The following is a 15195-nucleotide window of genomic DNA, read 5'->3' as shown; positions in this document are numbered from 1 at the left end:
ATGACCCAGGATCAACAGCATGGATGTAGCGAAAATTTGATCCCTTTGTTTGTGAATCCCCTTGCCTCTCACTTCCAAATATTTGCTTTATAACAATGTTTCATTGGCTACATGGAATACTATTGTATTATTGTTTTCGTATTCAGAACATCAAATCACGTGCGTGTACCAATTTACATGTCGAAATACCAAATAAAAATTTTGACCTTAAAATCACTATTTCAAAGTCAAATATGTTACCTAAAATTGTTACACTATATTGTCTATATTCACAACATATTATCCTCAAAATCACTCAAAAATATTATGATACTTGAGTGGTTGAAATATCGACCAGTCCCGTCCTTAAAAGGCTAACAGCGTCTTTTCCAGTCTTTAATTAAGTGCTGTCCCCAGCGATCCAGCGCTAGTGTTGTGCTGACCAAGCGGCAGTAGCAAACGCCACATTTTGTATTCTGGACACTGCACCAAATAAAAATGGTAACATATTTATATTTACTTTTTGATAATTTTCAAGTACTAAAAGCATTTCTTATATTAACAATGTCATAAATATTATGTTAGCTGATGTATTTAACTAATTGGACATGTGGATTGTTGAATGATTGGAATATTTGCGACGTGCCTTGGGTCGTTCACCGACGAAAATTAACATTAAAAATGTAAGTATCTTGCAGTTCATTTTTATCTTTAGATGTTATTTATGTTATAATAATTCTTATACCAGTGTAGATATATTTTTGTTGTATAATAATTGATAATTGATTTACGATTAACATCATGCGTTGGAATTGAAATGTAGGTTATGTCACATGTTTAATAGCGTATTGAATTATATCATCATGAGTAACAAACTAATATATTTTTGATGTACTTTATAGTTCACCGTTGAATCAAGTTTTTTAGGTAGAAATTACACAATGACATTTTAAATCGTATAATCAATTTATTCTCGTTTATTAACTTGTCATTGTCGATTTGTGCACGTAATTACTGACCACGTTGCATGTAGTTAACATAATCCACGCAGTTAACAATTTAAATTCACAGATAAGTCTCTATTCAATTAGTATTTTAGTGACTTGAGGTTGTTGTTTAGGACGATTTGTTTATATTTACAGCATATATCTTCCGATCATGTTGTAGCATAGAAATATAACCAATAAAATCAATATTGACATTGTGGCTGTCGTTTAAGACGACTGTTTATGTTTACATTATATGTCTCATTAAACATATTTTGTGACAAACATACCTATGAAAAATTAACGATTTTCTGGACACGGAAAAATGATATTATATATTATGTATATGAATTTATGTACTTAATAATAAGAGTTTCTTGTTAAATAATGGTATTACATTTTTGTTTGTTACAGGTAGAAAGAATAAGTCGATAATCGTCCGATCACTCTGATTAAAATGGTCAGTTTTTGATACCTACACAAGATTTTTGTTACAGTGAGGTCTCGTAGCTCCAAAATTGATTTATTGTAATTAAAATTTAACTTGATGTAGATATTATATTACTTAAGATTTTTTTAATGGAAAATAAGAGTAATGACAGTATTTTTATAACTTTTATAACTTTTATAAAATAAATTATTTTTTCATATAAAAATTTATTGTTATTGATTACATTCCCCAACCTTCTATAATATATAACTGTTTAATTGGTTATGATAAAATCTATATGTGAATATTTTGTAAAATAATTTGTACATATGCTTTGACTTTAATAAGATTCATAGTTACTTTTTTTAATTTATATAATTGAACTAGAACGTTATTTCAAAATAAATCGGAACACAAGTAAACAAAATGCCTGTCAATTAAGTATGATACTAAATTATATTTCATGCGTAATTTTAGTCTTTTAAATACAGTAGTTAGAAAAAGGTGTTGAATTATAAAATATCAAATTAAGATCGACGTTTGAAACTGGGACAAATAGTATGTTACTTTCATCAAATATCCACAAAGAATATTCAATGATCATTAAATTACCAAGTCATTCAGCCTCGGCGTTACACAAAAACGGTATCAAGCGGAAAAAAGGGCGCGTAAAAAGAAACTCGCCACGTAAAATTCGTTGAGATTTTCCGTCTGCTCTCTATAACAAAAGCGCAGTTATACGTTTTCGCTTTCACGAAAATAGCAGTTTTTCCCTCAGTGTAGCGCCACTGGAAATCGGCAGCTGCCCTCCTTGTTCGAAGGGTGGGAGATAGAGAGACAGCGAGAGAGAGAGAGAGAGAGAGAGAGAGAGAGAGAGAGAGGAAAAACCGCTACTGGCGAACGCAGCATCTCAGCCTGCTGCTGCAGTGTGTGGCTTTCTTTCTCGCGCGCGCAACACCTTGATGGCAGCGGCCGGAAGCAAAGAAAAAAAGAGGGAACGCGAATCAATTTTATTTTAGTTACACGTACGAGAGGTTAAGTAATGAATGGTGTCTGCTCTATTCGCAAAGATGTATAACCGCAGTAGTAGTTGTAAGCAGGACAGCCGAATTTGCTGCGTTTTTGGTGATTAACAGAGATGTTAAATTCTAATGCACAGAAAGGGGACATCAAGAGTCCGTCAATTCTCGATCATCTTCGAAAGTTTCGCTTTCAAAAACCGTCTGTCAAGAAAATGTTCACCTGTAAGGTTTTCTTTTTTTTTCCTTTAAATATGTCGCGGTCAAGGCTTTGAGTACCATTGTTGCTAGTGATATTAACCGTTTGTTAATGTTGATGCTCACCTTTTTATAGCTATCGTTGTGATTGTTGCATTGGTTTACATTTTCACTTTCGCCGCCTTTCCAAATCAAAGCATCTAGTTATACTAACACTGATAATATTTATAGGGTATATTATTCTAAATATTTGTTATAGGGTTGCAATTTAATAATGTTTACAATTTTTAAATTTAAATATAAGATTCATATTTATAAGTTTCCTAATCATTGTTTTCAGCTGATGAAGACAGTAATTCATCTGCCCCAGAAAGATGCCGTAAAGTTGTCAACCGTATTGAAGACAGTGAAAGTGATGGAGAGAAACCTGTCAATGGAACTACATCTGACTCAGAGCAAAAGTCTGAACTTCAAATAAAAGAAGAGAAGCTCAATTATCTAGTTAACTTATATCCTCATTTTTCAAATAAAGTAAGAGCAAGGCAAATTTTTTTCTTATTATAAGTAAAGCAGAAAACAATATTTATATTTTGATTCTTTATAGTTGCTACAAGATGTACTTCATGATGCTGATTGGGATACAGAAGCAGCTAAGGCAAAATTAGAAGCAAGTCGCAAAAGATCATTCAAGACATCTAAAAAGTCTAAGACAACTAAACGTAAAAAGTACGAAGATGATGAAGACAATGACATTGACTCAGATGATGAAAATTATAGTAAAGCTAAGGTCTTTGATAGGTATGGTATATATGTATATATATATAGTGCATTTTAATTACTAGCAAACTTAACAATAAAAGTACTTATTTATGTATTAGCGATGAAGATTCTGATACAGAAGTATCAAATGAAATGACACGTGATAAAAAAGCAGTATTAGATTTCATGCAAAATGCGCTTCCTTCTGAGCTGCTTTTACTCAATCAGTGTTCTCAGAAGAAAGTTGATGCAATACTAGCCGTTAGACCTTTTGATGATTGGAGAGATCTTGTTCAAAAATTTCAAAGTGTAAAATTTCTGGATACTGAACTTTTGAATGCAGCTCAAGTTAGTTATATTCAACTAAGTTATATTTCCAGTAAATTTATCTGTAAAGAAAGTTGATATATAAATATATTAATAATTTACAGGATTTATTAATGACACGGAGTGTGATTGGAAGTCTCATGAAAAAATGTTTGAAATTGTCAGCAAATATGGAGAAAGCAGTTGCTGCTGGTGCAGCAGCTATAAAAGAGCAGCCAAAAGGTTTATCTTCCGAACTAACATTGACTCCTTATCAAATGGTTGGTTTAAATTGGTTTGCAGTAATGCATACACAAAAAGTGAATGGTATTTTAGCTGATGAAATGGGATTAGGGAAAACTGTTCAGGTCATTGCTTTCCTCACTTATCTTAAAGATTCAGGTCTTACTGAGGATACTGATGGTCCACACCTGATTGTTGTACCCAGTTCAACGATAGGTAAGCACCCATATGTGTAATTGTAACTAGGTGCATACAAACTTACATCATATTATAATCAACAGAAAATTGGAGCAACGAATTAGAGCGCTGGTCTCCAGGACTGAGAGTGGCTAAATATTATGGTTCACAAGAAGAACGGAGAATGATTCGTTTTGGATGGCGCAACGGCGATTTAGATGAAATTGATGTGATATTAACTACATACAAATTAGTCAGTAGTACACCAGAAGAACGACGACTTTTCCGTGTTATGCCCATAAAATACGTAGTTTTTGATGAGGCACACATGTTGAAAAACATGTCCACACAGAGATATGAGAATTTAATTGAAATTAATGTATATAATTTCTTTCAATACTATATTTCTTAACTTTGATCGATGTTAATTATTGCTTATAATTAACTAATGTTTTTTCCAGGCTAAACACAGAATTCTTTTAACTGGAACCCCACTTCAAAACAATCTCTTAGAATTAATGTCGCTACTCATGTTCGTAATGCCGTCCATGTTTGCTGGTAAACAGAATGACTTAAAAAGTCTTTTTGCAAAAAATCCCGTATGTTGATATTATACTTAATTGAAAAAATGTAATAATATATTACTATTTACTTACAAATAACTTTTTTCATTATTCATCAGAGAATACCAACCAATAAATCTACCGATGATAAACCACTTTTTGAAGAAGAACAAATCAATAATGCAAAACAAATCATGAAACCTTTTATTTTGCGACGATTAAAATCTGAAGTTTTAAAAGATTTGCCAACAAAGTCTAATGAAGTCATCAAGTGTCCCTTACTTAAAAAACAGAAAGATTTATACGCAAAGTTACTTGCTAGATTCTCAGCTGAAGCTAGAGAACATTCAGAAGTGGATGGTACAGGAATGTTAATGCAATTACGAAAGCTTGCAAATCATCCACTTTTAACACAAGATTACTACAAAGAAGAGCAATTAAGGGTACATACAGTATTCCTATCATTGACACAATAATATATATACAATATTAATATTTAACTGTTATTTTACAGAAAATTTCAAAAAGACTGGTCAGTGAGTCTGGCTGGAAACAGAAAAATCCACAGTATACCTATGAAGAATTGTTATGGCTTTCTGATTACAAAATTAACCAGCTTTCACGAACATATAAAAGTTGTTCTGGCTTTGGTCTGCCTCAAAATCTCATACCTGAATCTGGGAAACTGAAGAAATTAGACATTCTTCTACCTCAATTAAAAGATGAAGGTCATAGAGTATTAATATTTAGTCAATTTACGATGGTCTTAGACATTTTAGAAGAATATTTAACAATTAGAGGACATAGGTATCTTAGGTAATCATCAACAACTTAATTTCTGATTGTTCAAAATGTTGTGCTAGAATGAAAACTGATTTTTTTGTTTTAGACTCGATGGCCAAACGCCGGTTATGGCAAGACAAGACTTGATTGATGAATTCACAGAAGATAATGGCATTTTCATTTTTTTGTTGTCTACGAAAGCCGGTGGATTGGGTATTAATTTAACTTCTGCTGATACAGTGATTATTCATGATATTGATTTTAATCCACATAATGATAAACAAGCAGAAGATAGATGTCACAGAGTTGGACAAAAAAAGTAAAATAAACTCTTTTTACCATTTTTTACCATTTTTTACCAAATTATTATTGTTATGGTTACTATATAATCTTATAAATTACAGTCCCGTGAGAATTATTAGACTTTTAGGAGAAGATACAATTGAAGAAGGCATGTACAAATTAGCACAAGAAAAATTAAATTTAGAAAAGAGAATGACTGGTGACGAAGGTAATTTTTAATTGTAACAAATAATTTTTGAAATCCAGAAAACTTATTTTCGTTTGAATAAATTGTTTTATTTCCTTTACAGAAAGTGGAAATGAGAAAAAAACGGGTATATTAAAATTATTAAAGACAATTTTGAACTTGGATCACAAGAAATCGATCGTTTTATCGCCTACAACAAATGACGAAGAAAACGGATTTGATGAAGATTGACAGTGTTCAGTGTAGGAGTAATACTTATTATATCAATATACATATTTACTTGTGATGCATTTTTCTACCTATTATATTTTATGCGAGTCTACATGGAGTAGCACCAATTATGATCTTTTTATTCACTTTTTCAATGGAACTTGTATGTACAAAAACATTTTTACAAGTGTATGTTCAAGTGTCTTGTTTTCAACAAAAATTATGATGTGAAATATTTTGTTTACTATGTATTTATTAAATGATCGTCATTTTTGTAGTATTGATTTTCAATTCTCATCCTAGTTGTCATTGATTATTGAAATTTTGTAAAAGTTGTCATTAAATTTGTGTTAAAAACATAAATACTATCATGTACTACTATCAGTTCTCTTTAAAAATAGTATTTAGTATTTTTAAGAATGAGAAAAGATAACATAATTATGATCTAAAATATAAAAATCTTTTATACTTTCAGATTTTACTTTGATTTTTTACCGGTTTCGTTTAATTTGAAAGTTGTGACTGAAATCATATATTAATAAAAAGTTTCTGATACTATACTAAGTTTATTATATCCAAACTTAAAAAAAAATTATCTCATAATATTAGCTTAAAGTGACTTCACCAGGACGGGCCGTATAATGTCGGAGAGCCGTTGGTATCATCAAATTGTTGTATAAACGTCAGAAATAAGTACGTTAAACAATTTTGTAATCAACTAATTGTTTAATAATATAAAATTTGATACTAAACAGTGTCAGGCACTGAATTTATTTTTCCTCCTACTTTCTTCTCATCCGTAGCCCCTAAAAGAACGTCATAACAATCTAAATATCTGTTATTATTTTATTACCGTTATAAAAACATCGGTCTAGAAAAGAATTCATCAAATATCAATATTCATTATTATTATCAAAACAAACATTACACAACGTAATTTTTAATAAATGTAAACAAACGTCCAATATCATTCATAAAAGTGTATATTCCTATAACAAAATGGAAAATGAAGCTAATGGACAATAGCGAGGCGAGGTAAACTGTGACTCGTGAAGGAGAAAGAAAGTTGTTGCGATGCTCGGCCGACTACGCCAGACACACTTGCTGATTTGCTCAGAAGTTCTAACCGCGCAAACAAAACTAGCGCGCACGCGCTTGCTCAGTAATCATCGAGACTTAAGTTTGTTTTCGCGTTCTTGTCTCTATCAAGAGGAAGACCTTTGAATCGTCCACGAAGGTTTTCGTGCGTCTCTGTGCGAATTTGACGAAAGTTCATAAAACAAGACATATATAATCGTGGAAAAAAAAAACGACGGCGAGGGATAGACGTGACGGTGTTGGGTGTAATATTCAAATACATATAGAGGTTTTCAAACTCTGGGTGTAGCTGTGTACAGCATCACTGATGGCATTGTTAATATACTGACCTTGCCGGTGGTAAGACAATGTGGTAAGTTTATACACCAACAATTAGTGACTTGCTTGTTCATTTCTTTTTCTCTACCTCTTTCAAGCTTACATTCCAGCAGGCGCATTTTCATTTAGTTTAGTATTACCCCTTGTATCCTGCTCGTACTTCTTTGTTTCAAGAGTAGTATGACAGCATTCGTAATTAACATTAAATTATTATTTTTTTATTCACTTTTTCATTGGAATACGTATATCTCTAAATAAAATATTTTTATACGTATATTCATTGTCTTGTTTTTAATAAAAATTATTAAGTGAAATATTTTATTTTATTTAATGATCGTCATTTTTGCAGTATTGATTTTCAATTCTTATCCTAGCTATCTTCGATTATTTTAAATTCTATAAAAATTGTCATTAAATCCTGTCTTATTTTAAAAAAGGACCGCGAAGTTGGCCCCTGGGTCTTCAGCCGAAATTGTTGACGAAAAAGGGAAAACGGCATAAATTACCGTAATTGTTCCTGATGTCGGTGGTACATTTCCATTTTTGATTCGTGAATACAAAATAGGTAAAAATCCAGTCTTTCCGCGTAGCTAAAGTATGGCGGTTTTCTTATAAAATTATTGATGAATCTTAACGTTTAAGGGCTTAAAAGACTTGGTTTGCTGTGATGCATACACAAAAAAAGAATGGCATTTATCTGATGAAATGGGATTAGGAAAAACTATTCTAGTCATTGATTCATGAATTCATAGAAGATTATAACATTTTCACATATATGTATATTATCATATAATAACATTGTTATTTTATTTTTGTCTATGAAAGCTGGTGAATTGGGTATTAATTAACTTCAGCTGATAGAGTGATAGGCATGATATTGACTTGAATCCACATAACAATAAACAGAAGCTATATGTTATAGAATTGGACAGGAAAAATAAAATAAAATACTTCCCTATTTTTTATAAAACTATTATTGCTGTTGTTAATATGTAATATCTTATGAATTACAGACCTGTGAGAATGATTATACTTTTAAGAGAACAAACAATTGAAGAAGACATGTACAAATTAGCTCAAGAAGAAGTAAAATTGAATTTAGAATAGAAAATATCTGGTAATGAAGGTAATTTTTAATTTTAACAAATAATTCTTGAAATCTAGATAACTTATTTTTATTTGACTAAATTGTTTTATTTCATTTACAGAAGGTGGAAATGTAAAAGAAACAGATATATGAAAATGACAAAGAAAATGGGTTTGATGATTAACAGTGTTTAGTGTAGAAATAATATTTATTTCATATACATTTACTTAATTTTTCTTTGTATTCTATTAATGAAAGTCTACATGGTAGCACAAATTATCATGTGAAATATTTTGTTTATGATGTATTTAATGAATGATTGTCATTTTTGTAATATTGGTTTTAAATATTAACTCTAGTTGTCTTTCTTTAAATTCTGTAAAAATTGTTATTAAAATATAAATATTATCATGGGTGTAATATTATCAGTTCTTGTTAAAAATATTAATTAGTTTTTTTAAATAAGAAAAGATAGTATAATTATGGTCTAAAATATAAACATTCTTTATACTTTTAGATTTTAACTTGATTTTTAAGTTTGGTTTAATTTAAAAGCTATGACTCAAATCATATATTGATAGAAAGTTTCCGATATTGTATGAAGTTTTATTATATCTAAATTTGAAACAATCATCACGCAATAATTTAAAAATTAAAATTTAATTAAAATGGCTTCATCAGAACGGGCCATATAATGCCGGAGAGCCGTTGGGGATATCATCATTTTGTTGTATAGATGTCAGAAATAAGTATATTAAATAATTTTATTTTTAATTAATCGTTCAGTAATATTAAATTTGTAAAAAAAGTGTCGTACATTCAATTTATTTTTTCACCTTCCTTGTCATGCATAGTCTTTAAAAGAATGTCATAACAATCTAAATATCTGTTATTATTTTATGACCGTGATAAAAACATCGATCTAGAAAAGAATTCATCAAATATCAACATTCATCATTATCAAAACAAACATTCCATAACGTAATTTTTGATAAATGTAAGCGAACGTTCATTATCATTCGCGAAAGTGTATTTTTCTGTAAAGAAATGGAGAAACGAATCCAAGCTATATCACAAGCGAGGCGAGGTAAGCCATGACATGACTCGTGAGGGGAAAAGAGAGTTGTTACGATATTCGACAGACCACGCCATAGACACGCTGCTGACTCGCTCAGAAGTCCTAACCGTACAAGCAAAACATGCGCGCACGCGCTTGCTCAGCAATCATCGAGACTTGAGTTTGTGTTCGCGTTCTTGCCTCCTTCAAGAGGAAGACTTTTGGATCGTCCACGAGGGCTTTCATGCGTCTTTCAACGAATTTGACGAAAGTTGACAAAACAAAATAAAGGAATCATCATTACGGAAAAGACGACAACGAGGGATACACGTGACGGTACGTTGCGTGTAGCCAAGTGAAGAGAGGTATTCGAGAGCCTTGGGTTTGTAAATGCTGATCGTAGCTGCGCGCATCAAGCATGGCTGGGATTTTTGATATTGAGCTTGGCGATGGTCAACCTAATGAGGTTGAATCCGACGACGATGTCATCGACAATGTGGTGAGTTTATTATACCAGCTGCGCGCAAGTGACTAGCTCGCTCGTCTTTTCTTTCTTTCTACCTCTTTCAAGGTTACCTTCCAGCACGCACGCTTTCATGCTTATTATTACCCCTGATATCCTTATGTTTCTCTGTTTCAGGAGGAGTATGACAGCACTCCTAACGAGGATACGATGCTCGAGTGAGTACCTTTTTTTTTATTATCCGGAGAGGACCTCGCTCTGAAAATTTTCATTGCTAACGCACGGTCTGCAGCATGTGCCGTTGCAACAGATCACAATGATGTAGCTTTGTATTTTACGAGAAATAGCAAGTTTTGTATCTTTTTTCGCAACAACGTGCGACATAATAGGACAAGTTTTTATTTTTTTTTAATTGTAGTGTGCTTGAAAGCTATTTATTGGTATTAATAACAAGTAGGTCACCCACTTATACTCCTTAATATTTAGGATCTTTAGATATTGTAAAAGTGACGTTTCTTAATGAGTAAATTACTGCTAGTCTGTTCTATTTGCAACTATATTAAAAAATGACAATATAACTTTTAGGACTGGTGAACTTGAGCGTGTCCAGCTATCCGAGCAAAATGTTAACCCTGGACAGGAGAAGACTGGCCCAAAAGATTTTGAATTGTGCAAGATCTTGGGGGAAGGTGGCTATGGCAAGGTTTTCCAAGTTCGTAAAGTTACTGGCAAAGACAAAGGCAGTATATTTGCAATGAAGGTAACTTTTTTTTCTCTTTCAAGTGTACATTACATAAAAAAGTCCCAATAGTGTTTTTTTTAATTTTACTTATTTAATTGATGTTAAGTGAAAATTAATATATACATTATTATTCATTAGACAAGTTTCTAAATTAAAATATTAAATGTTTTTTTAGGTGCTAAGAAAAGCATCAATAATAAGAAACCAAAAAGACACAGCACACACCAAAGCAGAAAGAAACATTTTAGAAGCCGTGAAGGTATATAGTTGATGGGTTATTATTAGCCATGCTATTTCTAGTAAGAATGTTTTTATATGAATTGAATTGAGTTACTTTTTTCTTAGCATCCATTCATTGTGGATTTAATGTATGCTTTCCAAACTGGAGGTAAATTGTACCTTATCTTGGAGTATCTATGTGGTGGAGAACTTTTCACATACTTAGATAGAGAAGGCATTTTCTTAGAAGATACTGCTTGGTAATTGTTGATATTTGTTATTTTGTTTCCTTTAAATAACATCTGCTTTGCTTTCAGTTTTTATTTATCAGAAATTATAGTGGCACTACAACATTTACACACACAAGGAATAATATATAGGTATATAATTTGAAAATCATATATCTTTCTAATAATTATTTAAAGTTAGGCTTGCATTTTTACCAAAATACTTAACGAATAATATTTTTAGGGATTTGAAACCAGAAAATATTTTATTGGATAGGGAAGGTCATGTAAAGTTGACTGATTTTGGTTTGTGCAAAGAGCACATTGAAGATGATGCTCTTACACATACATTTTGTGGTACTATTGAATACATGTAAGCTGAAATGACTTATTTATTTTTTATGAAATGTAACGTGGATTCATAATAACAAATATGTAAATATTTTTATATTTTTTAAACAGGGCACCTGAAATCTTAACCAGAAATGGACATGGCAAAGCTGTGGATTGGTGGAGTTTAGGAGCACTTATGTTTGACATGCTAACTGGTGTGGTGAGTAATTCAATGTGTTAGATTAATATGAATAGATTTTATTTTAATTTACTCCTGTGATATAGCCCCCATTCACCGGATCAGATCGAAGGAAAACAATTGACAAAATTTTAAGAGGTAAACTGAATCTGCCTCAATACTTAACAACAGACGCTAGAGATTTAATCCGTAAATTGCTGAAAAGACAAGTTCCACAAAGACTCGGTGCAGGTTCAGACGATGCAGAGCCAATAAGAAAACATAGTTTCTTTAGTCATCTTAATTGGCAGGATGTTACCGCACGAAGATTAGTTCCTCCATTCAAACCATCTTTGGTAATAAATAATTTTATCATTTACTTTATATATAATTATTTTTTTGTGTAGTAAAATGATACATAATAATTATTTTATAGAAAAGTGCTGATGATACGTCACAATTTGACGAACAATTCACCGCTACTGTGCCTGTTGATTCCCCAGTTGAAAGTATGCTGAGTGAATCTGCAAATATGATTTTCCAAGTTAGTAATTTTGAATGTCTATAAATCTACTAGTTCCTTTTATTATTCTTTGAAATATATTATATTATTCTAAATCTAAGTAAATTATACTGCGAAAGTCTGTACTATAACATTGCTTGGATTGTTTTATTTGCAGGGTTTCACATATGTAGCTCCCAGTGTATTAGAAGATTTGTACAATCCACAAAAAAATGACATTTCTCGAAGTGAGAAAAATATACTTAGTACCAGTCAAGGCAGACGCCGTCGTAGATCTACATCTCGAACACCAGAATCGCACTTACAAGCAATGTCAAACTTCCATAATCACAGGTATAACTTAATTTAAATAATTTTTTAATCACCGAATATTAAAATAACATGTGAATGATTCAAGAATATAAATATTTTAGACTCGCCATTCCTGGTCATCATAGTGCTGACGACACCGAGATGATGGAGGTAAGCCAGTTGTCGGGACATGTATAGCACACAAAGTATCATAGTCACAGTTTATAAGCAAACGCGAAATTTCCGTTTGTGTAAGAAAAGGGAAATAGTTTATAATTGTACATACGATTTCATGAAAATTTGGTGACTGCAACTAGTTAATTTAACCTTTTCTCAAGCTATACAAAATTACTTGTAAGCAGTTCGAGAAACAAAAATGATATTCGCTTGGCTGAACGGTGTATAGCCACTTGGGAAATTGGCTATGCTTATAGTAACGATTACAGATAATTTGATTTAAATATCTGTATTCGTTATTCACGGTAAGCATTTTACACAAAGGCATTGTTAACACTTTCATAACAAAGCAGAATCTCCGTGTGCTTTCGTGTATGTATATATATATATAATAACGAGTTCTTTGCGGAAAAAAATATTCGTGCAATTTGATAATATGAAATTTCAAGGAATTGCATCTTCTCAAGATTACGCCTTGTCTAAACGTAAACTTTAAGCTAGTCTCGCTTGAACTTTTAACGTTGAATAAACTTTCTCTACACATTTTTCTCTGTTTTTTCATACCAAACATGTTGCGTTTACATTGTTTAAAAAAATATAATCCGAGTTTTAAAGTTGAAGCAAAACTATTTTAAAGTCTACGTGTAGATAAGACATTACATATAAATGTAACTTTTCACCTTGGATTTCGTGAATAAAAAAGTGTCGATACCGAAAACGCCAAAGTACGGAATTCAGATAATAGAAACTGTTTACAAATATTTTTTAAAAGTCCTTGTACATACATGCCAATAAATAATTAAACAAACAAAAAAATCCTGGGAAGATGTTGCTAATAATTCTAATACTTTAATACGTTTCAATGGACTATGAAAAACAAGAAAAATTAGTTTGAATTTGATTGATTTATCAATGATGTTAGGAAATGATGTGGATTAATGCATAATGCATTTTACAAACCCATAGTGATCTGTATGACAAATTTTCTTGCTAATTACCTAGTAAGATGTTCAATTCCGATTACATTGGTACTTTGTAAATGGTTTTGTAAGTAATTTTGACACAGAATCAAGAATACAATGTATACCATAGTTACCTTTCTGATAGAATCAGTTGGATCATTGCTGATTTATTCCATCTACTTGTCTTAAGAAAATTTTGCGACTATTAAAGGTTTAGCTGTAATGAAAGTAAAAGACATTAGAACCAATTAATTAAAAAAAATAGTACTCACATTTTAGTGATATTTTTGTGAGCAATATTAAATTTATGTTGCAAAACTTTTTTAACATGTGAAGTGCAAATAGCATAAAGTAGTTTAGAACATTTTCTAGAGTTTTGTATTAAATTCTTTACAATTCTAAAATATATTTTAGACGTCTTATTATGTTATTTATATTCATTCATAGATGTTTGTAGTTTGAATGGAAAATGAATTTTGCACAAAACATGTTGAACAGGTTTATTTCATAATCATACCAGATGTAAGTTTTGTGAAACTAACAGGTATTTTTATTTGAAAAAGTAAAGTTTTATTTTTTATGACTAATTATTAACTGCGTTCGAACGTAGTTAAATTGAAACGAGCAACTCAAATTGATAGTATAGAAAGAAAAAAATACTTTTATCACATATAAATGAACCAAACTGATTCTAGTAAAACATTACAGATAAATAAAAATAAGCCAAGAAAGCATGGAATCCATGTACGAGTGATAGCTCAGAATTTAAACTGCCCAAGTGTTCACGCCATAATAGTTGGCTAAATGAATTCAACATAGATACACATATACTGTACGCATAAGTTGAAAACATTATAGTTATAAAACATATGTTGTTATAAAAAACTAATCTAGAGAAATTTGAGAGTGAAATAAACTAATTAAACATTATGTGAAGCTTGTGGTTATAAAAATGTTTAATAATATTTATAACTTACAAGCTGATAATTTTTAATCAAATTGAAGGCAAGAATGTTTTAATATTATTTATAATTTACAATTTAGGAAATTATGCTTTTTTCTTTGATTAGATATCAGTAAAATGTGTATCAAGATTTATTGATTATCTTTTCTTTAAAATTATGTAGTCTTAAGTGATGATTTAAGTATGTGAATTTATTGTATGTGGCAATACATTAAATTATATTATTTCTAAAGCAATTAGTAAAAGTTTGAGATGTTATTGTAGATGTGACATGCAATTAAGCATTTTTGTAATGGTTTCATTTAAGATTTTTGAATGATTTTTGATCTTATTAATGTGTTTTTGCATAAAATATACTTATAAAAAAATATATGTGATTTCATTTTTTCCCTTAATTCAATATTCCAGTTAAT

At 30.8% G+C, this 15195-nt stretch overlaps 2 protein-coding genes and 2 long non-coding RNA genes across 4 annotated transcripts; all 4 read left to right on the top strand.

The window, feature by feature from the left end:
* The first annotated feature begins 55 nt into the window (after nucleotides 1-55).
* On the top strand, nucleotides 56-1556 carry LOC131672257 (uncharacterized). The gene is made up of 3 exons (XR_009302608.1): nucleotides 56-480; nucleotides 565-662; nucleotides 1380-1556. It is a non-coding gene; the product is annotated as an uncharacterized LOC131672257 (long non-coding RNA).
* A 714-nt stretch (nucleotides 1557-2270) lies between these two features.
* LOC131672255 (SWI/SNF-related matrix-associated actin-dependent regulator of chromatin subfamily A containing DEAD/H box 1 homolog) lies at nucleotides 2271-6509 on the top strand. The gene is made up of 12 exons (XM_058949365.1): nucleotides 2271-2639; nucleotides 2953-3143; nucleotides 3217-3410; nucleotides 3491-3719; nucleotides 3803-4136; nucleotides 4202-4476; nucleotides 4559-4696; nucleotides 4780-5103; nucleotides 5175-5476; nucleotides 5550-5762; nucleotides 5848-5954; nucleotides 6037-6509. Exons 1-12 carry the CDS (start codon nucleotides 2534-2536, stop codon nucleotides 6162-6164), a joined length of 2541 nt encoding a protein of 846 aa, XP_058805348.1. The 5' UTR covers nucleotides 2271-2533; the 3' UTR covers nucleotides 6165-6509.
* A 715-nt stretch (nucleotides 6510-7224) lies between these two features.
* On the top strand, nucleotides 7225-9382 carry LOC131672253 (uncharacterized). The gene is made up of 3 exons (XR_009302607.1): nucleotides 7225-7593; nucleotides 8573-8685; nucleotides 8768-9382. It is a non-coding gene; the product is annotated as an uncharacterized LOC131672253 (long non-coding RNA).
* A 347-nt stretch (nucleotides 9383-9729) lies between these two features.
* LOC131672282 (ribosomal protein S6 kinase beta-1-like) lies at nucleotides 9730-15035 on the top strand. Its single transcript, XM_058949410.1, has 13 exons — nucleotides 9730-10202; nucleotides 10344-10384; nucleotides 10752-10926; nucleotides 11084-11167; nucleotides 11254-11387; nucleotides 11445-11507; nucleotides 11599-11727; nucleotides 11817-11907; nucleotides 11973-12221; nucleotides 12302-12409; nucleotides 12546-12721; nucleotides 12802-12850; nucleotides 14527-15035. The coding sequence occupies exons 1-13, from the start codon at nucleotides 10122-10124 to the stop codon at nucleotides 14620-14622; spliced, it is 1476 nt and encodes a 491-aa protein (XP_058805393.1). The 5' UTR covers nucleotides 9730-10121; the 3' UTR covers nucleotides 14623-15035.
* The last annotated feature ends 160 nt before the right edge of the window (nucleotides 15036-15195 follow it).

This window comes from Phymastichus coffea, unplaced genomic scaffold (assembly GCF_024137745.1).
Source record: "Phymastichus coffea isolate CEN01 unplaced genomic scaffold, Cenicafe_Pcof_1.1 PCOF00146, whole genome shotgun sequence".
Lineage (NCBI taxonomy): Eukaryota > Metazoa > Arthropoda > Insecta > Hymenoptera > Eulophidae > Phymastichus > Phymastichus coffea.
Note: the sequence above shows the minus strand (reverse complement) of the source record. Positions and strands in the feature narration are given on the sequence as shown.